General features: G+C 39.9%; 1 protein-coding gene across 1 annotated transcript in view; it reads right to left on the reverse strand.

The window, feature by feature from the left end:
* ZNF407 (zinc finger protein 407) overlaps window positions 1-25,231 on the reverse strand; it is a 364,381-nt gene that overhangs the window by 135,040 nt on the left and 204,110 nt on the right. The window contains exons 4-6 of the mRNA XM_063130500.1: window positions 21,286-21,452; window positions 15,027-15,110; window positions 3,700-3,820 (exon numbers count right to left, since the gene is read on the reverse strand). Coding sequence (XP_062986570.1) covers window positions 3,700-3,820; window positions 15,027-15,110; window positions 21,286-21,452 — 372 coding nt within the window. The remainder of the gene's footprint in view (window positions 1-3,699; window positions 3,821-15,026; window positions 15,111-21,285; window positions 21,453-25,231) is intronic.

The following is a 25,231-nucleotide window of genomic DNA, read 5'->3' on the forward strand; positions in this document are numbered from 1 at the left end:
TGAATGTGGTTGATGATTTTGCACCAACCGAAGTTTCTGAACAGTCTTCAAAAGCACCCCCACATAAAGTCAATTACATTAGTAATTACATTAGGCCAGGTCTAGTCATTCCAGATAGGGTTGCAACTGGCATACAAGCCAGAGTTTTCACCACCACTACCTGAAATTCTCCAAACAGCAACGAGTCCAGGAGCACCCGCAAGCTGCATACCTGGTTCCTCAAGGAAAATGCAATCCCCTTCAAGACCCATTTTACACTCCATCTAGACTGGCCAGCTTCCCATCCCTCAAAACACCCATCTTATCTGTATTTTCAGCTTGTTCTCTCACATCCACTCCAATACCTCATCCAGGCACCTGTTCAGACTTCCACAGCCTCCCCAGCAATCGAAGGTGGAAAAGAGAGATAGAGGTGCATGTCATCAGCATGCTGGTGGCAACATAGTCCAAACACCCAGATGATTTCTACAAAAACTTCATATAGATGTTAAAGAGCATAAGGGATAAAATGAAACCTTGAGGCACCCCACAAGCTAAAGGCGATGAAGAAAAATCGCTAAGCACTACTTTCTGGGGGTGACCATCAAAGAAGGATCAGAAACATTGTAACCCTCCAAAACCAAACCCGGACAGATAAAACAGAAGGATAACATTCTCAATACTCAAGTCACTATGAGGTCCAGTAGAATCAAGAGGGTTGTGCTCTTGATTTGACAGATGTCATCTGCCAGGGCAATGACGACTGGTTCTGTCCCAAACCCAAGCCTGAAATCCAGACTGGAATGGAGCTAAGTAAACATTTGCCTTCAGAACCACCTGGAGCTGAATCCCACCACATTCGCTAACATGTTGCCCAAAAAGAGAAGAGTTGTCTTATATATACAATGGCTGAGAGAATTGGAGAAGCATGTGTACTGCTTGGGGGTACCATTCTGGTTGCTTTTCCCTTCTGGAAGCAGCCACTTGCACCTCATGGAGTGCAACTCCAAAAGGCTCTGGAACATTTGAGGTGTGGACTGCCACCAGAAGGGGGGAAGTTGAAAAAGCCCATAACTGTACACAGGTCATCAAACATGATGCTTTGGATCCTGATCCTCATTTAACTTTATACAGTATACAAGGACGTCTATCTCTGGCCAATCCACATAGCTATCTATTAATTTGCTGATTACTTGGAAGACATTATTTAGAAGTATCCTCCATTTGACTTTAACGGAATTACTTTGAAGTGGTATGTGATCAAGGCCATTGTGTAAGACCCATTCCTTTTTGCTCTTACATCTACTTCAGGTATGGGATTCTCCGCTGTGGCACCCCGGTTGTGGAATGAGCTCCCCAGAGAAGTCCGCCTGGTGCCTACGCTGTACTCCTTTCGTCACCAGCTGAAGACCTTTTTATTCACTCAGTATTTTAACACTTAATTTTAACTTAAATTTAAATTATACTCTTTTAACTCTGTATTTTAAACTTATATCAATTTTGCTGCGTGGTTTTATCCTGGTTGTGCTTTTTATACTGTATTTTGTATTTGTGTTTTTAACCTGTTGGTTGTTTTATGATGGTTTTAATTTTTGTGAACCGCCCAGAGAGCTTCGGCTATTGAGCGGTATAAAAATGCAATAAATAAATAAATAAATAAATAAAGCTGACTAGTCTCTAATTATTGGTTAAATATGGCCTCTAAGCACAATTATTTATGCAACATCCTGCCTGGAAGAGGATAAACTTACAATATTTGGTCTTGGAAGAGGATAGACTTACAATATTTGGTAAAGAGGTGGAGGTTGGTAGTCCTTTTGTAAATAAGATGAGATGTTATCCGACCTACCATCACATGTTAAGTAGTTAATTATTGAGATTAACAACACACATTGTTTGGCACTGTCTATTTGGCACTGTCTGTTTCATACGATGGTCCCCTTTGTGAACATTATCTGTGTGCTCCTGATAAAGAAGTAAGCAAACTCAGCATTTGCTCTGCAAAACTAATAAACAACAAGCAATACCACATTTGCTGAGGTATCAAAGTATCTGAAAGATTATTTAGTTTGAAAAGATCGCCTACATCCTGGTTTTGCTCTAAATTACTTTGTTGCACACACCAGAGCCTATTATAAATGGACCCTTATTTTACAAGGTGTGAGCATATACAAAATAAAAAAGAACGATGAATTCCCTAGGGAAGCTGTCCAAAATGAGAAAAGTGGTCTCGATGGAGTCACTCTCCCTTACCCAGAGTGCTGCTGCTGCTGAATCCACGCAATGAATCCTTCTGCACTTGATATCAGAGGCTATAATCCCTTACCAAGCATTGTTTAATTAGTTTATTATGCATAATAAATGTAAAATATTTTATTTTAGTTTACATAATTATATTAAAAATGCATGCCATTTATCCTTAGGCTTGTAGGATATCCGTCACACATGACATATTTTTAGAAAGGTGCATTTATGAAATTAATGCAATTTGCAGGTCTGGCTGTTTAAGCTCCTTATCTATTGCTGAGGAACATTTTCTAAGAATCCTTGCTTCTGCTACCTTCATTCTGCTATTTCACAAAACGGTACAAACAGAACTAAACAAAAACAAATCAATGAGCAGATGGCAACCTGTGTAATGCGGCTGCTGTAGAATTAGTGGCTCTTTAATAAAGGTATATTGGTGACTTAAAATAAGTCAATGTTACGCCTGTAATGAGATATTACAATGCTAGAATTTCACTACAGCGTGCAAAATACATACTGAAGAGTTGACTCTACTTTCACCTAAAATAAGTTAAATGCTATGGTGACCACCAGTTTTCCTGCACACATGTTTCTTCCCCCCCCCCACCCCTGTCTTATTAGTAGGGGCTGTATGATGAATGAGAATTGGACCTAACACTAATCCAGTTGACTGTCAAACTGAACATGGGGTAAGTGGGGACTGAGGACCAAGCCTTTGTGATGCAACATTTAAACTAAAACACTAAACTACCCCGGCCGCTTTGACAACAAACCTTTGGTAGATTTAAAACAACATCAATGTGAGATTAGCAAGAACACCCTGGGATTAACATTTCCACTGATGCAAGAAGTAACCTCTAATGTCCATAAAGGACAAGCTGTGTTTCAGTATCTCATTTGAAAGGTAGCAAACTCACAGCCATTCAATCCCCTTCCCTAATTAAGAAAAGGATATCCATTCCTGGCTATAAATCATGTAGAATATTTTCCTTGCAACCACAGAAAAGAAAAGAAAAAACAGCAGCAAATAAACCAGAATTAGTGTTGCTGAAGTGACAGGCAGGTGCTTCAATTTAAAATACTTAATGGACAACGAGACGGTTTAATTCTTAGGGGGACTTTCTTCTTTAGTGTCATGGCTGCAACTCAACCAAGATTTTTTTTCCAAAACTGCAGCTGATCTGAAAAGGCAATGCAGATCAGGAGTCCCTCCACAGAGAATTCGGACAGACACCAGAGCATCTGTGAACTAAACAGCGTTAGCACTTCAGTGTTACACATCAAAAAGCTTCCAAACTGGTTGTCCTCCTCCCCCCACGCCAGCTCCACAGTTTGACAAATAAGTTTTCTCCTGCAATTTTGCTTAATTTTGCACAGATGAGGATTTAATGTCAATATATTCACTAGTCAATTTGCATGAACCTCATTGAATCATCACAGACTTTCTGCTATTCTCACTACTGATCCCATTACCTGTAGTCACACCAAGGACATCTGTAGGGTTTTTCTCCAGTATGAACACGTTTGTGCCGTGTCAGATGGGACTGGGTTGTGGAAGCAAAGTTACATTCATCGCATTTGAATGGTTTCTCTCCTGAAAGACAATGGAAGTGAATACCTTTTATATGTAGAAAAGGGAAGGTTAAACTTCCTAGTTAATAATCCACAACACCCTAGAAAAGTCAATAAAAATAGCAGTTTTAAAAGAAATACACAAAATTATATGTTCAAAATATTTCTGGACTTATTTGTTACTACATTGATTACTTACCTTAAGCTCTACTCAGGTATTCGAAATAGTGTGTTGTTTAAACACATAAGGGGGTACTCCCACTCCCCTCTGTTGTCACCAAGCTGAAAGTACAGAGCCTCCTCTATCCATAATGCTGGATAAGTAGCATTATAGGTCACAAGGCTCTGCTCTTCAAACAGTCACTCTCCATGCATTCAGGGTGACAAGAGTGACTACAGAAAGGAGAGGGGCTAGCATGCTTCCTCTCCTCACACATTGAAATAACACTCTTTTGAGAACGCCTGCATAGGGTTTTAGTTGTTAGTTATTTCCTCATACAACACTTGTATCGACTGGTTTGGTCCACGGTCTCTATTCAGTAGCTAGCCAATGTGCTGAATTGTCTGTGTCACCATGTGAATTATCTCCCGTGATGTGATTTGGAGGGTGATGAGGCGAACCGCATGGTGGGAGACGATCTGTGTAGCCAGTTGAAGTATATTAATAGATACCTCACAAAGAAGCTGCCATGAGGAAGCAGTGTCAAGTGGCCTCCTCACGGCAGCTGGACCATAATCTGGATTCATATTACTAGCTAAATTTTGAACAAAAAAAAAACGATAGATAACCATATAGGCATCCTTCACTTGTGAATGCCTTAACATGCTTTCAGATCGGAAGCCAAGATAATGTTGGCAGGCGTGATTGCGTTGCCTTGAGATCTCAGCATATGTTGGACAATTCGTAAGACAATAATGTATGTAGAAATCCACCACCATGTGACTGGAAAGACAGCTTGCAATGGAATACCAACCAGAAGAAGGTGAAATAGGAGCGCACTGTATGGGCTCAAAATAATACACTTATTCCTCTGGATCGACAACAGCTCTGCTAGCAGTGTACGACTTTAATGGGTGCATAAAATATACTTCCTGTGACAGTAAAGCAAACCTGCCAAGTTTATGCATATATTAAACAACCCAATTTGCACATTTACAAATAATTTGCACATAGCCTTAATATGATAATCTGTGTTGAAGACACTTAGTTAAAGTAATAGTAGAAATAACATGTGCCACTTTCAAATTTCGCTTCCATGTTTCCTAAGCACTCTATGATATATCACAGAGGACAATATTAGTACAGAAGTGACATATAGGAAATTGTAACCATTTGCAAGTGTGTATGTAGGGGACACACTTAGCTTCATATATATAGGCTGGCTAGGAAAAAGATATTGGAGTCATGGTGAAACTCAGTAAAAGCATCAATTCAGGATGCAGTGACAGTGAAGAATGTAAAATCCCATGATGGAGATTATTAAGAAAGGGACTGAAAATAAAACAACTGGTATAATAGCAGCACCAGCACCACTACCACTACCACCACCACCACCATCAACAACAACAACAACAGTATATATTGTTATTCAGCTATATCTAGCGAAACATGTGGGAAGAAGAGACGCAGCTAGTGCTTGGACACCCTATGAACCAGGATCCTAGATTAGATGGATATTCGGGCTGATACTTGAGGGCTCTTTTTAATGTTCTCCCCAACTCACCCTTCCTGTATTTCCTGCTATCGTTCATTTTCCGTTCTCCTTAAAATATGTCTTACTGAAAGTCATTAACTGGTTCATCAACTCCAATTGTTTTATTTCTAAATGCTAAACTTTTTAAATATTTTCGAAAACTCCAGTGGAGAATATCTTAAGAGCTTCCTACTTTTCTGTACTATAGAAAAAAAAACTGTAACATGCCTCAACACCTAACAAAACAAGGGTTTAAGGGTTTAAATAAAGATCCATCCCTATTTGAGAATGCCAGACTAATACCATTTGGAGTTGCCAAGTCTCACTGGCTGCTCTCATTGAGTTTGCATATTCTAGTTTGGAAGCAAGATGCTAGGTATCTATACTTTAACGCAATTCATAGAATCATAGAATAGTAGAGTTGGAAGGGACCTATGAGGCCATCAAGTCCAACCCCCTCCTCAATGCAGGAATCCACCTTAAAGCACTCAGATATCATGGCAAAATATGGTTAGGGAAAACCAAGAAATGGAATAGGAAACCTGAGTGCAAGAGGGGAAAATAGAAAGGGGGGGGGCAAACAAGGGAAAGTATGAGCACACACCACAATCCTGACACTCTAAAACATGCTTTCAAGGATTAGGTTTCTGACACGTGAATTGAATCAGTGTGTTTGTTATGGAAGTCTCTTGCTTCTCTTACTACAGCAACGATGCACAAACATCTTATTTTCATTTGTCTACTAATTGCTAAGAGAGACCTTTGGTCTGATACTTGAGGGCTCTTTATGTCTAACATTTGATACAACCCTATGGTTTTAACTATGGTTAGAGAAAATCGGGAAGCTTGACCATGTTTCAACGAGGGGTTGAGAGAGAGTCCAGCCTCTTCCTCCATCTTCCCAGGAAAGAAGAACAGAAGCAGCCTAGGAAGCTCTTGGGGAGAACATCAATGGCCTGACATAATTCTGCCTTTTTGTTTTGCTTCCATTTTGCTCTAGAATTCTATTGAATTCACTGTCTACTGACATAATTCTGCTATTGTCAGTTTCTTCTGGATTACGTTTCTTAAGAAAGGTAGATTAATTTAAAAAATAAAATACATATTTATCATGTGCTTGATAGCTTTAATTTTTCAAAGACTATAAATTATAGTCCAAATTCACCATGCCATGGGAGAAACAGAGCTCTGATCTCTGTACGGAGAGTCCACACAAGCTGGAGTTCTTTCTCCCTTTAATAGAGGGGGCAATTCTCTGTATGTAAAGAGATGTACATGAAGAATTGCCCTGCACAGAGGCTACATGTGCACAGAGCCACTGAATTGGGGTACTAGTCTTCAAATTTTGTTTTCTTTAAAAACAGGAAAGTAACAATAAAGTTGACAATCCTTTTGGAGAGAATGGCCAATTTTCAAAGAAAGTTAGTTATCTCTGTTCCAGTAACAATTTGAAAATATTGTGTAATTAAATTCTGAACATTCCTACAAATGCTAGCTTTGTTGGAAGTTAATAGCAATCCTCCTCAAACATCACGTTCTCTCTTAATAAGCATTTAATGAAAAGGCACAAAGCATACTGGGTTAGTTATACTTTATATGGAGTATTTTTCTTTTCAGCACTGGGTTGGGGGAAGGTGAAGGAAAGAGGCTACATTATACATTAAATTCAGTGCCGAGTAATGTAACTGCACATTAAAAGTCAAAGTGCAGTTCACATGAGAAATAGAAACGCAAAGTGAGCCACTCATCTGGATAAAAACACATATATTATTAAATTTTCTCTCTTTATTACATTGACCTATAAATGCCTAGATGTGCAAGACTGAAATGAGCAAATGGAACTGATCATACAAACAGGATCTGTGTAGGTCATATAAGCCAAGTCTTCAAAAATTCATGAGACCATTTGAACAAAGGCACAAACTGCTTAGGTATTTCTGTAAGTTCATACTAGCTGCCTTAGGACTGCTACATAGATGAAGCTGCTGCTTTCATATTTGTCAGGTGCTGCATACTTCCACCAAGGTCATCTATACTCTCGTAAGATTTTCCATCTCTGTTAGTCATGTAAGTCAATGACCTTTCTCTTTTATAAATACTTCCTTTCCATCCACCCCACAATCCAGTACGAAGACAAGGTTTGTACAGCATAAGTCATGATGGATTGTCACTATGGGTTGTTTCAGGATAGCTTATTGCAACGTCTGAATCTGGAGCTATTTTTTTTAATTGTAGGTTGTTTTCAATGAACAACCTGAGAACTCATGGGTTGTTGTTGGGTTGGTTCAGGGTGGCTTGATTTTTCCAACCAGCCACATATGGCATCTCACCAGAGGATTAATAAACCTCTCTGAGGCCTTAGCTAGACAAAACTTTATCCTGGGGCAAACCCCGGGATCATTCCTGTGCGTCCAGATGACGCATAGGGGATCCCAGGATCAGGGAGGGATCATCCCTCCCTTGCCCCAGGATAGAGCCCTCCCCTTTGGGCCTGCTTTTTCTGCGGTCTTGAGCTGAGCCAGAGACTGTGGAGCATGTGGCTCGTTTCCGCGGGTTTACTCATGCGGAGCTGGGAGCTGCACCCATTGGGGTAGGGTGGGGGGAGCTGGGAAAGTAGTTAAAATAAAATATAAAACCTTACTTTTGCGCAGGACCATTCATGCGCTCCTCTTCCTTTAAAAAATTTAAAAATGGCGAGCGCGACGCCTCTGTGCCTGAGGTCGCCTTACCTTACATGTAAACGGAGGAGGGATCTCGCGTTAATCACAACGCGAGATCTCCCCTCCTCCGTCCCAGACTTTCAGGTAGGTCTAGCTAAGGCCTGAGACTGCGCAAACAGGAAAGTTGGCTAGAACCTGGCAGGCAATGACACAGATTTTTGGTTTCATTAGTCACTAATTGTGCAGGCCTGACCTCTCGCACCTTAGCCACTTCTCTAAGACGAATGCATCTTACCCACAGCTCAACTTATTGCACACCCAATTCTAATCCGCTTGAATGAATGATTTACTAGAAGCTGTGTCTGGCCAATGAAGCCTCTAATGAATGATGCATGTGTTTCCTTCTTCCAGCACAACAGCAGCAAACTCCAAATGGCCATTTACAATGGAGACTCTGCATCAAGAAGGCTTTCTATGGCAAATGCATTACCCAAGTGAGACAACAGTTTCACGTGGATCAGCAGAGGAAAAACACTGCTTCTCAAGATCAAACATGAACAAAAATCCCAGACCTTTGGACATTCAAAGCCCACCCTTCTAAATAGTTACATCTGGCTCGCAGTGTGGAAGGGAAAAATAAAAAAGCATTAATAGCAAAGGAGTGAGAAGGATACAGAGTAAAGAGTCCTCAAGACCCGAAATCAATCCTCCTCCATTGTCAAGCATCTGTCAGACAAGAAAAGCATTCTGGTGGATATCAATTCACCTGATGCCTGGAGGCTGAGGGGAGAGGGGAGGCTTATTAAGCTGGCCAAGATTCCTAAACTGCATGTAAGGACCGACTCTCTTACCCTTGAATCAAGGGTCTGTGACAGGCGATAAAAGTAAATCTTGGATCAGGAGATGTTTTGTGTCAACCCCCTAGACAGTTTGTATTGCAGCAGGGAATTATTTAAGCCATTTAGACCACTTTTGATACCTATCCCCTTCAAACCTGCCTATAATTTGCTTGGGCACTCTCCGTGCAAGGAAAGCTATGTCAAAAATGGTACAGGGAAGAGGGAACCAAGATGCAAAAAGGAAAGTCGCAAAAGACTGAGGAGGAGGAGGAGGAGGAGGACGCACATGGCTTTGGCACTGTTATAAAGCAGCATCCCCAGAAGGAAATATTGTGGCATCAGCTTAAGTACACGGAACATAACGGAAGGTGCACTGTGTTGCTCCCTGTGAAGAAAGTAGTAGACACAGGTAATTTTTCTGTGAAAGAATCATACCTGATTGTTTGTGCCACAGAGGCAGATAAATGCTAGAAAGATAGATCCCTCTGTCTCTGAGATACTGTCCTATATAGTATAAAGTTAATAGCAAAGTAATAACGAGCCTTCGGTCCTGACATAAAACATAAACTTAGGCTGGTTCGATGCAAGCTCCATGATCTATAACCTATAAATGCCTACATTCAGAGCTGGGGAAACTCCACTAGGGTGGCACAGACAGGCAAATGCCAGCCTGGAATGGCAACATTAATTAGAGCTCGCTGTCAAAAATCAGCTATTTTAATGGAAAGCAACAAGCTATTGTAATGGAAAGCAATTAAGATTTACACATTTAAGTAAAAGCCACAATATTTTCACAATCCATATATAGAAAGTATCTGTCCAGAAAAAGAAGGTGAATCTTGGATCAAAGAGAAATGGGTTCAAGTCCTACCTATCTTATAAACTCATTGTGTGGCATCTCTCAACTTCAGGTCATCTGTAAAATCTGAATACTGAACTGTAAGTTCATGAAAAACAATATCTAATCAGTATGAATAGTAGCAGAAGTAGCAGATGGGAATAGGAGCCCAATACCCTTCAAATACAAGAGTAATTTTGTTAAGAATTTTTATTGCCAAAAATAAAGCATATGTATAGAAAACGTCAATAGCGAATGCATATGACTCTCATTATAAATCATATATTCTTTAATCCTGAATTATGAGAATAATGCATTTGCACTAGGTCAGTGGACTGAGGTGGTCATCCAAATTTATCCTGCTTTGCTGAGCAAATATAACTTGAAACAAAGGAATACCTGCTGTTTAAGACCTAGCGGAACAGTCACTCAATTGTCAGGATGTTTTGTATAGAGTGTACATGCAGCATAATAGACATACATATGTTTACTACACATGACTACTACATCATGGGTACGTACAATTCTCTATAGGAAACATCAGATCTACAACTTTGGGGAGATTCGGAATAGTGTGAAAGTGTCATGGGTACCATCACAGGGTTGTGAGAATAGAATGGAAAGAAGGAAGATCATGTACGTTGCCTTGGGTTCCATTGAGGAAACCTGAGATATAGTGTAACAAATAAAGAAATACAACCATTAAAATAGTTTGCAATCTGCTTTGAAACAAGGGAAAATCTGGGATTGTGCATTTTTAAGGTTCAGGGGCGTGTTAGTTGCATGATTTGAGTCTGAGAAAGAGGAAGGTAAGTGTAAAGTATACTATTACATTCGTTATGCTTTCAAATCTCATGATTTCTGTATCTCCTGGTTTGAAAGGGCTTAACCATAATTTGAACAACTGCGGTTAATAATACAAGGGCTTTTTGTCACCCCAGCTAACTGAAAAACTTTATCACGTTTCACAACCTGCCAAGAAACTGACCTTTAGGTGCCAGTGCATACATTTTTAAACATTTCATAGCTGAAGTCCAAGTAGAAGCAGTTATCTCAGCCAGCCAATGATAGCCTAGAAAGCCTCTTAAGAACTGCCATTTCTAATTTCACAATGGAGACTGCACAAATAGAATCCCAACAAAAGTCCATGAAAATTTTATTCAAATTATGCTGAGTATGTATTGGCAAGCCATGCAAATCAGCCATGGTGCACCAGTTCATACATTCCAATTTCCTACACTACCGAGAACTCCGAGGAGGAAAATGGCTGCACGTTCTTAGCATTTGAAACATGGTACAAGTGAGGGCTGGTTCACACATGCATGTTCATTACTGTATGATACAATATCAACTGATTACTTATGTATATGAGGTATATGACAGCAATGAACAAAATTTCATATCACCTCAAGCCATTCAAGGGAGTAAATCCATACATTCAGTACCTGTAATCAAGGGCAGAGAAATCAAGTGATGTATAGAACTGAGTTCACAGTCCATGCTGTATCTGCTGTCCAAATGGGGAGCTCAAGGGAAAATCATACTCCAGACATACTTCACTATCACTCCCTCTAACAGATAACTCAAGTGGTTAAGTGCCTATCACTTTGGAAGCAAAACATGGCTACCCCAAAATAAGTGAAAGGCTTCTACAAACTCTGACCTCACAGGTGTACAGAACAATATACATTTGTAAATTTAAGGATTTTTTTTTTTTTAAAAAAAGGAAAAACAGTCCAGCACAGACCTTTGAGTTTGCAGTATAGCAATTAAGGGTTTAAAGAAATCACAAGTCAGGTAGACAGGTGGAATAAGAGGAGATCTCTTATGGATCAGTAACTGGTTAAACAACAGAAAGCAGAGAGTAGGAATAAATGGTCAGTTCTTCCGATGGAGGGAAGTAAATAGTGGGGTCCCACAGGGATCAGTATAGGGACCAATTCTTCTCAACTTGTTCAAAAATGATCTGGAATTAGGAGTGAGCAGTGAAGCGGCCAAGTTTGCTGATGACACCAAATTATTTAAGGTTGTTAAAACACAAAGGAATTGTGAAGAGCTCCAAAGGGAGCTCTCCAAGCTGGGGGAGTGGGTGTTCAAATGGCAGATGCGGTTCAATGTAAGCAAGTGTAACATGATGCACGTTGGGGCAAAAATCTCCAGCTTCAAGTATAACCTAATGGGATTGGAGATGGAGGGGACCGAACAAGAAAGAGATCTTGGGGTTGTGGTGGACAGCTCGATGAAAATGTCCACCCAGTGTGCGGCCGCTATAAAGAAGGCAAACTCCATGTTAGGCATTATAAGAAAAGGAATTGGGAATAAAACGGCCAGTATCATACTGCCATTATACAAATTTATGTTGCGACAACACTTAGAATACTGTGTACAGTTCTAGTCACCACACCTAAAAAAGGATATTATAGAGCTGGAAAAAGTGCAGAAAAGGGCAACTAAAATGATTAAGGGGCTGGAGCATCTCCCCTGTGAGGGAAGGTTACATCAACTAGGATTGTTTAGCTTGGAAAAAAGGAGGCTAAGGGGAGACATGATAGAGGTGTAAAAAATTATGCCTGATATGGAGAATGTAGATAGGGAGACATTTTTCTCCCTCTCTCAAAATACAAGAACCCGGGGTCATCCCAGGAAATTGATTGGTGGGAGATTCAGAACAAATAAAAGGAAGTACTTCTTCACACAGCACGTAGTTAAATTATGGAACTCACTACCACAGGATGTAGTGATGGCCACCAATTTGGATGGCTTTAAAAGGGGGTTGGATAAATTCCTGGAGGTAAAGGTTATATCAATGGCTACTAGCCCTGATGGTTGTGGGCTATCTCTAGTATTTGAGGCAGTAAGCCTGTGTGCACCAGTTGCTGGGGAACATAGGTGGGAGGGTGCTGTTGCACCATGTCCTGCTTGTTCATTCCTGGCCGATATCTGGTTGGCCACTGTGTGAATAGAGTGCTGGACTAGATGGACCCGTGGTCTGATCCAGCACGGTACTTCTTATGTTCTAACAGTATCCTTCATAAGGATTTCAGTTTGAACTCATAAAGGGGTGAGTAGGAACATGGAGGGCATGCTCTTTTCCCCATGGGTCAGCCAATACCTGCCCCTAGTTGGAGCATGTGCGCCACGAGGTTAAATAAACTCCACCCCCTGTACTATACTTATTAACTGTTTGATAAGTACAGAACAGTTAATAAGTTACATGATTTGTCAGTGCAAAGAGCACTTTATAGGTGGCTTGTATGGCTAAGGCCGTAGCTAGACCTAAGGTTTATCCCAGGATTGTCCTGGGGTCAAACCTGTACATCTAAGTGCCACACAGGGCATCCAGCGCTCAGGCAGGGACGAACCCGGGCTGATCCTGGGATAAACCTTAGGTCTAGCTACGGCCACAGTAAAGCTTGTCAGGGAACATCATAATAATCAGCAATAGAAAAACAAAACACTCATATTTGGCATCACAAAACTGCTGCTATTAGCAGCAAGAAAACAGCAATCTTAATCAGGATTGCTTGAGATGGGGAAAATTAAAGGCCCTTACATCCTCGGCAATCCTGATACGGATCACTTGGGAGGGAGTGGTTCACCCTAATAGCAGCAAGGAAAGAGCAATCTTGCATGCACTGCAGTGGAAAGTTTAACGGTTCTTCTCCCCCCCCCCCCCAGAAGTGAGAGAATGGGTGTGAATGTGCATGTCCTGGCTCCAACCGCTGCTGACATACTCCTTACCAGCCCCACCCACTTGTGTGACCCAGCAGGGGCCAATGAAAGCTTGCCCACCCCTGCTCTAGAAGACTAGAAGTGAACAGCACCATTGCTGCCTTGCCAGGACTAGACTTTTGCTAAGGAATCACTGGGTTCTATGTACTCATGCACACAATAAATGTGATGGGCACATATGGAACCGTCTCTGGCACTGCACCATGCTGGGATCTCTGTGTCATCATACAGATGCTAAATAAAGTTAAGGACAGTACTGTAATAATTTTGCATTGACCTAATAGGACTACCTATCAGATATTCTCTAATATATTGTATGGTGGGTTTCATCATCATCATCATCATCATCATCATCATCATCATCATCATCATATTATATTTAACACTGACACATGAAGTTTTACTATAACTGCTGTAATTTCTATATAGAATTCCCCCCTATAAATTATGAATTTCAGACACTGTGTGCTTGTAAGATGGCAACAGGTTTGGGCCATATGTGTTTATGGCAGCAGCTTCATAATGCTCAATTCCTTCTGCTAATCCTTGACTCTCCCCACAAATAGGTTTCAAATAGTTCCTCATCATGGCTTCAAATAGTTCCTGAAAAAGGATATGAATGGGCGTCAATTATTTTTTAAAATGTTGCTCGATAATAGCCTGCATCCTGAATCAGGCATGGGCCACAATGCGAAAGGTAAAAAGCTGCATTTAATCTCCATTAGCAGTAACTCTGACTTCTTGGGGCGGGGGGGGGGGGGATCCTTAATGGACTAACCATTCAAAATATACTGAAACTCAGAATTAAGATAAAATGTTTTCACAAGTGTTTAATACATTTCCACTTCTGTTTTCAAAAACCTAATATAGGCTATCATACTATACACACTTACCCTGAAGTAAGTGCCATTTAACTCAACAGGGCTTACTTTTGAGTAGACATGTATTGATTGCACATGAAGTTTTACCTATTTGGGGAGTGAATTTCTGTATGATATTGATATATCAAAAGTGCCATGTATCAATGGCAAATAATGGCAAATATGCAACACATGTGGCTTCAAATAATATATCAGCTGAAAATGGTCACAACTAAAAAAGAAAACAGCCATTTAATTTTCATCTAGGAATTCTTACATAGATTCTTATAAAACCTTCATGCAAGTATGCAGTTCAGTTGGCCCTTAGAAATAAACCTCGCCCTTACTAATTTTTAAAGAGACACCTGCTATTCAACATTTGTCTTAAGAACATATATTTACATACATATAGTTAAGTTCATAAATGAAAACATTTGACATAGATCCTAAGGATACCCATTTGTAAAGGCAAGCAAACACACAAATTGTGAGCAGAGATACTCTCTGGACTGCAATGTGCTATATGATTTCCTTTATTCCCCAGCCTGGATGACAGTCTTTTGCTGTAGAGAAAATACCAAAGGGTAAAATACAGCTGAACTGACCTGTATGCTGCCTCCGATGCTTGGTGAGGGCATGACGTGTCCCGCCAGCAAAGCCACAAAGGTCACATAGGAATGACTTCTCGCCTGTTGCAACAATAAACAGATGAGGGACTGTGGAGGTCACAGATCATTAAAACATATCTATCAAGGCTTTCAGGGTTACTAATTCCTCCAATCAAATGTTTCCATGTAAATATGTCAAATGGGAATGAAATTACCACTGCGGTTTATTGACTGTGATAAAATCTGAAAAGCACCACTGAACATAATTACATACTTGTCAGACCCATAAAAATTAGCTTTATTATCAATGGAATGGTTTTGTACAACTTCATTTCTGTTAGATGTCTTCCAGATGGGGCTGCTTTATGCACTTGAACAGTTTTTATGCATATCCTGATTTTTTACAATTCCCATACATCTGGCCTTTCTGTGCTGAGGAAAGACTGCATGGAAAAGTTAATATACAGTATATATAAGGTTCTGCTTAAATAAAAATATATTAGATTTACCAATAAAATAAAAATGTTGAACAAATTTTAACTGACTTGATCACAGTCGTCCTCAAGAACCTCCCAGTAAATTAAAGAAATTAAATTATTTTCCAGAAAAGAAAACAGGCAACAATAAAAACCTACATTTTTTTCTGTACCAATGCTGTTTATATTTCTAAAACTTCCATAATGAAGAAAAACAAGTCTGGGGATTACTTCAGAAATTGTAGTAGAGCTTGCATTGTTCATATTTAACGATATGTCTTTTTCTAAGCCTCTGAAACCATTAAAAGATAGATTTGGCAGGGCTGCTACTTGTTAAAAGTGTGTAAATGTACACTTATAAAGTATTTTTATTTCAGATAAAATTTTGCCTTTTGCAGTTTATAAATGCAGTATATCATTCCACAGTAGCATTTTTAGTCAGTAAAGCCCAGGCATGTGAGGCAGATTCATCCCACAAGACCAACGAAGAAGGGCATTATAGAATAATAATACTAACCTTAGAGAGAGCCAGTGAAATTATAATGCTGCTTTAACACACAAATGAGTCATTTGGCTCGTTTGGAGACAAATTGTACCCTCCCACCCAGATACCAATAGAAAGGAATTAAAGGAACTGCGAAAGTATTTCAGATAAATGGAAATATTGCTTTTACACACTTTCAGCTCACAAAGAAGAGGATTTACAGTAAACCGAATTCCATGGAAGTTAAGAGGTCTTTCCCATTGGTACTGCAACACATAAATGTGTCTTTCCAATTCTTATAAGTGTTTATCCAGTGTTTATCCATTTTCTGCTATGCCCATTAGTTGAACTGCACCTTGAAGAGGAATGGAATATGGCGGCAATGTCAGTCAGCCGAGGAGCAATATTTTGTTGCCCTCACGACCGCAACCTTGATCCTCTTCTCCCTGAGACTGGTAGCCACTTCCCTCCCATCCTAACTATGTCCAAGGCATTGGGAGTCACCCTCCTTCCCTCCCACTCACTATACACTTGGCTCTTGTTGCTTTTTAAATCCAAGTCATGCTATGCTCCCCATGACCCCACCACAAAAGTAAATCTTGTTCCCTGGGTATTAAGTTTGCTGTGCCTGAGACAGTCCTGGGCACAATGAATGCCTTGCCTTGGCCTGCCCGCTTTGAAGGAAGTCTATCAATAGCTACAACTCATGATGGCTTTGTGCTACCTCCAGGTTCAGAAGCAGTATGATGGGTACCACCATCGGGGAGGGGTGTTGACTGCAGGCTTTCCAAGGGGGTCTGGTTGGCCACTGTGTAAAGCAGGATGCTGGACTTCGGTCTGATCCAGAAGAGCTCTACTTATGTTTTTATTCCTTAGCTGTTCTTTTCTTCCCAGCAGCACCAGGCTCTTTATCCTTCTTTTAGTTCTTGCTGAATCTCAAAAACAGGAACAGGCTGCTATAGGATAGCAAAGTTCCTGCACTTTAAATAGTAGCAATCAAAAGGCACCTAGCAACGTTTTGCTGGTAGCACCATCAAAAAGAACAGACCATTCCTGAGAAATATTGATTGGGCTAAACTGACACATGGATCATAGATGACTCTGTTTCTAACTAGCCTGAAATGCTATGATGCTCAAACAAACAGACAAATGATAAAGTGCACTTAAAAAGGCAAGCCATGTGACCATGGTCCTCACTATTTCCTCATTAAAACACACACACACACACACACACACACACACACACACACTTCAAATTCCATGCAAAGTGTTTCAGCCAATGGAAAATGTGAGACTTCCTGGCAATGAGAATGACCGTAGATAAAGGATTATTTCCAATGGTGTCATTCCACTAGCACAAAGCTTTTACGGTTTGTGTAAACCCTGTTTTCACGCTTGCATAAGTGTCAAATCCAATATTTTGATTCTGCTTGTGCAAGCCATTGAGCAAGCTGTTGCATAAGCTGTTCTGCAAGTTGTTGCACATGGAATTGCACAAGCTGTTCTGCAAATCATTCCACAAGGGTATCTCAATTCATTACAATTTATTAGGCTAGGTGTTGCTCGAACTAGTTGTGCTAGCTATCCTGCAATTCTGGTTATAACCCAAACAATTCAAGTGAATAATAATAGGTACATCTTCATTATATGATTTGTCAGTGCAAAGGGAACCTTATAGGTGGTTTTGTATGGGTAAGTAATGCTTGTCAGCCAATATCATAATAATCAGCAATAGAAAAACAAAACACTCATATTTGGTATCACAAAACTAGAAACAACCTATACAAGTCTAAAAAAGGATGATTTTCCTTCTGCAATACACACACTCAAGTCCAGAGACTCTTGTACAATATCACATCCAGAAAATTATTGGAAATACATTTGCCTGATTTGGGCAGGGTAGGTATTATTACTTGCTGTCTGTGTAAATCAAAACTTAATGTTTTCATAGAAAAAAAAAAACATTGGCAGGTGAATAGTAGCAATTAAAACATTCATTTCCTCCCTGCAAAGTTAAAAACGTTCCAGGGAAACAGCAACTAAAACCATTACAATTTTATCTCATTAGTATTTTGGTGATAACCAAGAAGCCTCTCCAGAGAAGCATCCCCAGTGATCTCTTATTTTTTTTTCCTGCCTACCCTTTTCTACCACTTTGCTTTCTTTGGCACTTGAATTCATCAGGATATCAAGGGGAAGGAAGAGGAGGATATAAAGAAAGCTTAATTATAATTAATTAATATTAATTAATTGATCAATTAGAAACATAAACCTTTTGAACTACCTAACCCAATATCTCAAATTAAGATTCACACTTGAAACTTAAATGCTGTCCAAGGCTTATCATGAATCGTTCATCAGCTATCGACTATCATGTATAGTAGTCTACTTTTCTGAGGAAATCTGAGTGTAGCCAGCAGGTTTTATGCTAATAAGAAACACGCAGTACTTTATCCTTTGTATCCTGCTACCAACTTATGCACAAGCAAGAACATGCTTGCTACATAATTAGGAAATCATACAAAAATTATTCTTAAAGTAGCATCATCCATGTTTTTTCTTTACTGTGAAGCCCTGTTGTCTTAATTCAAAAGACACTGCCAGTGAGGTCAGTGGGAACTGCCTTTATTAAATAATTTGAGAACCACTTTAACAAGTACAGGTTTTCACCGAGCTGGGAATTATTTTACATACACAGTTGCAATGATCATGATTACTCAGGCCTTAGCTAGACCTAAGGTTTATCCCTGGGTCATCCCTGCCTGCTCCCAGGATATCCTGTGTGTCATTTACATGAACAGGGACGATCCCGGGATAAACCTTAAGTCTAGCTAAGGCCTATGTTCGTCACATCTTTCATGCTATATCCTCCATGCTTTAGTGTTAGCTTTGCATGGATTATACTGGGGTTTGTTTTGTCTAAGTGTAGACATATAGACAGGAGTAACAATTATTAGGTGTAATCCTGCATGCAGTTATGTTTGCTGAAGGACACAAACCTGTGCACATGATTTCAGTCTTTAACCATACATTTCACAATTTTACCATTCATTCTTCCTCCAGAAGTTACAACCTTTAAACTTTGAGAAGGATCTAAGGGGCAATATATCACTTGGGGTACAGGGGGCTGATCTAACATGCCATGTTTATATGATAAGAGGAATGTAATAGAAAATGGTTCTTTTCTTAACAACTTGAATTAGTTTCAAGTGTGCCATTTTGCATTCAAATGTAGAAAGACACGGAAACCAATCCTTTATTTTCTATTAGAAAACAGCCACTGTCCCCTATCTCTCATTATGGTGCAGACTACAAGACCTAACAACAAAAATCCATATTATTGATCTAACCAAGTCTCCACAATTATTCTTTAGAAGGAAACGCCGACGATAAATTACATCTGCACTGGCTTTTCATCTGCTGTTCGATATAAGTGATCTCTCAGGGCAGGCTGGAGACCTTAAATCGTCAACACCCTTGTCAAAGAAGCTAAGGAGGCCTGGGTTTCCTACAAACTGCCTTGGAAGAACTTTTAACCTATAATTTCTAGCAACAACTCATTTCATTTTCAGAAAATTGGGGGGGGGTCTTTTCAGATTTTTTTTTTAATTTAATGGTACACTGTTTCATCTTTCTATGAAATGCCAAGAGAATTTTGATTTGAAGATCATTTTCTCCTCTGTTACTCACATTTTATCCAAGTGCTACATATACTATTTTGCGAAGCATCTAAAAATAACCCTTGATTCTTTTCTGTAGTTTTTCTTCACATCCCATCATGTAAAACGTTATGGTACTATTTAATATTGTTCTTAAAGAACCATGAAAAATCTGACGTATTTGTGGGGAAACTGTTATTTTCAGTCAATGGTAATAGTTGGCTTATTAAGAATTTTTAAGTCCTTCACAAGAATCTTTGTTCTAACAAGTTTAACTTGCAACAGCATTACTTTTAATCCAAAGGTATAGATCTTAACTCTGTTTTTTCCCTGCTGTAGTAAACTCTTCACTGTGTATTATATAAAACTGATATTTACTGAAATATACATTTAACTATAGCCATGCTGCTTTAAAATTAGCGCATTTTTGGAAGCTGATTTTTTATTCAGTATCAGATATACTTTAATTAGCGCTGGTTCACATGGAATATCTTTGCTATTTTTTCTCCCTGTAAACAGTCCTCAGCTTATTTCTATATTTGTTTGTTTAATTATATGTCTATTTTACCCTTTCCTCTATTGAGCAAAAGTCACCATAAGAAGAAATTAATTCTGTGAACCAGCAGTATAGGAATACACTTTCCAGCAATTTCTGCCATTACTGTGGCTCCAAAAGGTACACTTCTTCACACTAGTGTACTTTCTCCATTTAATCTAAGTGCCTAAAGAGGATTGCACTGGGAAAAATCAGCAGCAAACATGATGACTGTATAAATCAGCTCTCTGAATCAACCCAATCAATTGATGTGAGTCTTTGCACTTATAGGTATTTGCATCTGCTTCAGTTCTTTCATATGAAATAAACATTACTCATAATGGTTTCTGTACCTGAAAATATGGATTAACTTCAACCATACTATCATTTATGATATTATGTTGGTTTTAGAAATTGAGAACCAACAGTTTCCTTCATTAAGAAAATAACTTGAAAGCAAATTTGAATTATTTTAAGGTGATTTCAGAGAGATGAGTGTAAAAATAATTACTCAATATTAATGTAAAATAGCACTCACTCACTCCCTTCTCCCCCCCCGCTCTCTCTCTCTCTCTCTCTCTCTCTCTCTCTCTCTCTCTCTCTCACACACACACACACACACACACACACACACACTTTATCAGAGCAGCATCTTTTGGACTGCAAAGGTCTGGCACCTAATCATGAGCCTGTGTTGAAAATCAGCGCAAAGCATTTCCTGAAGCTATTGCTGGAAGTTCATCAATTTGTGGGTTGTTGTTTTTTGTCACCTATGTCACTTTCAGATTATGAGGATAATCTAAAAGTTCTCATACAATAAAGAGCTATAGGGGTGCCTGTAGAGCAACAACTGTCAAGGCCTTCCTTTTTCTCTTGATGCTTCCATCATGGGAAGATGTAGGATTAGCTGCCAGAAAGCAGAAGACCCCAATTATTACACACAGAGATATGAATTGTGCCCTAAATGTTTCTGAGTTAAAGGCACTTCTGGAATGATCAATTTACTTGTTAGTCAGAATCCAATAAGACAACCCATTACCCCCTCCTCAAAGCAGATTTTTCCACCATAGCCCACATCAGGAGAAGTAAAGATGATCCAAACCTGTATGAGTCCTATAGTGGTCTTTCATGGCTGATGCTGTGAGGAATGAATAATGGCATGTAGGCCATGTACACTTGTATGGCTTTTCTCCTGTGTGGAGTTTCATATGATTGTTCATTGCCCACTTCTCTGTGAAACTTCTGTCACACAAGGGACATGTAAATTTCCTATGAAAAGAAAAGAAAGAAAAAGGAAAGCAGGTGTTAACTTTACACACACACACGCACAAAAAACTGACAAAAGAAGCATGTTTTTAACCCGAAGTGTGGTAAACGCACAGACTTTCATGAAGAGAATTGCAGACCTGGTCTGTCATGTCTGTATAACCAGGCATTGATTTTTCTGTCGAGACCTGGCACTTCAGCCATTTATTCTCTGCTTTGCGGTTGGGCCCAACGGGTTTGAAAAATTCTGTTACAGTCCAGTCACCCCTGAGGCAAATGTGAGAATAGATTTCACCTGTACAGGCCTACACCACTTATCCAGGGCATGGGCTGTCAGAGCAAAGGCTAAATGAAAAGCTATCCATACTAAACTACTCAGACAATCACACCGCTCTGTGCCATGCTGCTGCTACTGCAGTGTGGAAGTGAAATACTACTTGTAATAACATGGTTACCGTTGTAAACAAAAAACCACTCAAAACTGCAAAAGAGCAGGTGCTAAAGGGGGCAAAAAAAGTCTACCTGCCTTCCAAAGATTTGATCCCTTATTAAAAACTGCTTAAAACTTTATTTGAGATGGTTTACATTGTTCAACGTCTTCAAAATTAAATAGTAAAACAACACCAAAAATAGAGCAGCTAACCATTAAACAGCTTAGATGACTGCAGTTGACTAAAAGTAACGGCCATGGGGGAGAATAAAGAAGGCACTTTGAAAAGAAAGGTTTTTTTCTTTACCCCTTAAATATCAGGAAGTCTGGAGTTCTTCTGAACAGGGAGAGCATCCGAGCATGCTGGGGTTATGATGGGAAATTGAAACTGACCTCACATCATGAGGCCTGAGGCTGCAAATGAGGACCTCCCCTTCAAAACTGAATGCATACGGAGGCATATATATTATGTGAGCTCCTCTTTACTGCAGGCTAAGCCCAAGCAATTTACAGATTTAAAAGTTAGAATAAGCACTTTGAATTGAGCCTGGAATCAAGGTTAACAGCTGCTACACCTCATATCAGCACTTGGGTTTTAGTGGCCTGCCACTCTCTGTGCTAGCTGAAGCTTCCAAATATTCTTCAAGGGCAGCCCCACATAGATTGTAGAAGCAAAGAGGTTACACTGGCATAGGTGATGGTTTTTGTCTCTCCAAATTGGAGAATTGATTGAATGGATCTGATTATACCATCGTTACTTGAACATCCAGGAACAAGGTGGGCCCCAGCAGCATGGCCAGGGCACAAACTGCATTTGTTGATGAAAGGAACACAAATCTTTCAACAGATGGATGGTCAGATCTTGAGAGCAGGGCCTACAGACCAACCACACTTCTGTCTTCTCTGGATTCTGCTTCCATGTGTTTGATATCAACCACCCAACCAAGAAAGCCAAACACCAGTTTAGAGCAAAGTGTGCTGCCTCTTGATTTCAAGGCAAAGCAGAGGTGTAAAGATACATTTCTTTCCTCAGCTTCACCAGAAAAGATTTCTGTCACCACAGCGCTTCAAAAAATCACACTACTTTACTAAATTATTTGGCAATTTAATCAGTGCTATCTCAAGGAGGCGGCGAATCAGTCGGCTGCATTGGGTGCCAAATTCTGGAGGCATCACATGACCCCTTGAAGGTGGCAGCAATGGAAGCTCTGAGGTCGTGACGGTGCTCCAGCTCTTCCTTTTCCTCCTAGCTGGTGATGCTGTAGCTGCCACACGCCCTCTGCTGTCACTGCTGCTGGAAGGACTGCGCACTCTGCCACTCTGGTTCTCTGAAATGGTGGTCCAATGCCAAAATACCACCTTGCTCAAGGCGCCAAAATACTCTGAGGTGGTCCTGAACTTCCTAGAAGTACAATAAATTTGCACTAGCAGGAAACTCTAACTTCTGTCATAGAAAATACTTTTCATGTAAATCTCTCCAAATTTAACTCATTATACAGAGAAAAAATGGAAATCAGATTAAATAGAGCTAACCCTTGCTTCCTAAAAATGGCTTGGAAAGGAATGAAGCTCATGGAAGAGGACATCATCACCCCCACTTCCCCTTGACAGCTCCCCATACCTCTAGACAACCTCCCTGGAGAGTTGGACGACCTCCTTGAATAATGTGGGATTGGCACAGGGGGATGCTAGAGGAGTCCCATCAAACTAGATAGATTGACTTTGCTGTAGTAACACTCAAGCAAGGTGTCTACACCCAATCAGGGGCAATTCCCCCTCCAGGCTGAAGTCCCCTCAGCCCCATCCCATGCTGTTCAGGACTGTTCCCACAACTTTCTATAGAGGCTGTGGGGATGTTATGCAGGGTTAGGGTGCAGATTGTAAGAGGGGAGAGGAAAGACTCCTTCCATGAACTTCTTTCTGTTCCCAGTTCTCATGATCCAAGCTTGATTTCACTGACTTTTAAAATGCTATTTCTTTAGGATTTCACACTCTTATGCTTCCACTAACAAACTCTTCTTTCATTTTTAAAGTTGATTCAATATCATTTTATTTTGACACGTCAGTACTACAGTTATGCAACTTCGGGGCCATTTTAAAGTGTTGATAAAAAGATTAGTAATTTTCAGCAACACCGAAATGGAATCTCTCTATAGGATATCTTTGCATATCAGATGTTGGCAACAAGCAACAGGAGATGGCCATTATCATCATGCCCTGTTGATGAGCTTCCAGAGCTACCAGACTGTCCACTATTGGGAATAAAACAGCAATTCTAGTGTCTTCAAGGAGATGAGACAGAGCCAATTCATGACTAGCTTTTGGCATGGTCCCTCTACAATTTACATCTCCCTACATCTCAAATAGATTACCTTCTTATGGCCATTGCCTTCCATATGCAATCCTTGGCAGGCAAACGCCAGCCTCTAGCAGAGATCCTGCAGTCCCCTGAACCAGCACATTATGACTCCTAAGAATTACAACCAAACTCTCCCACCTCTGAAATGGATCTCCTGAAGGCTGCCTATTGTAGCCTAGACCATTGTCCCTTCTCTGCTCTACATTTGCCTTATTCCCACAAGCAAAACCAACCATGTATGGCTGGACATGTAGGTCAAATCTATGCTGTGTGTTCTTGAGAATCATTGTGTGTATGTGTTTTCAGTTTCAAAGATGTGTTGGTGATGTCAATTTGTATTGCCAGATGTGCTTGTGACGTTTAAGGGGGCTGGAGAGAATATTGCATCAGAACCACTCCTTAATGACTTGCTTGAAAGAATATGAATCCAGTGAAGAACAGAAACTTGAGCTCAGGTTCTAATCATTCTAGCTAGAGTACTACAACGCTATTGAGGTTATTAAGGTCATGGGCACGAAGGAACACACTGTGCCTGCTATTGAAGATGACTCAATTTTTTCGTGGACTCCAGCAAAGGTAATAAAATCATGGCCGATAAGACTACTGTATCATCATATAGTTAGAAAACTAACTTATTTTTAGTTTGGGCCTGTTTGGATGACATGCTAAGCTATGGTTAGGCCGCTAACCCTTTTGCATCAAATGGTTAGTGAGCATGTTTAAAACGTGGTTATGCAGCCACTATGGTGAGGAATGATTCACACGACACACTAAGTTTATCTCAAAATGCTTAACCACCGTGGCTTAGCATGTCATCTGAATAGGAGCACTGTGTGTTGTTAAAAACAACAACCCTACAGCAAACACTAATAAACAATTATTATTATTATTTTTAATCATTAACAAACAATTCACACGATTTGCACAATACAGTCGGACTAAATAATTCTTTTTCAATACAATTTTTAATGCAAGCTATGGTCATATTAAGCA

This window comes from Elgaria multicarinata, chromosome 7 (genome assembly GCF_023053635.1).
Source record: "Elgaria multicarinata webbii isolate HBS135686 ecotype San Diego chromosome 7, rElgMul1.1.pri, whole genome shotgun sequence".
Classification (NCBI taxonomy): domain Eukaryota; kingdom Metazoa; phylum Chordata; class Lepidosauria; order Squamata; family Anguidae; genus Elgaria; species Elgaria multicarinata.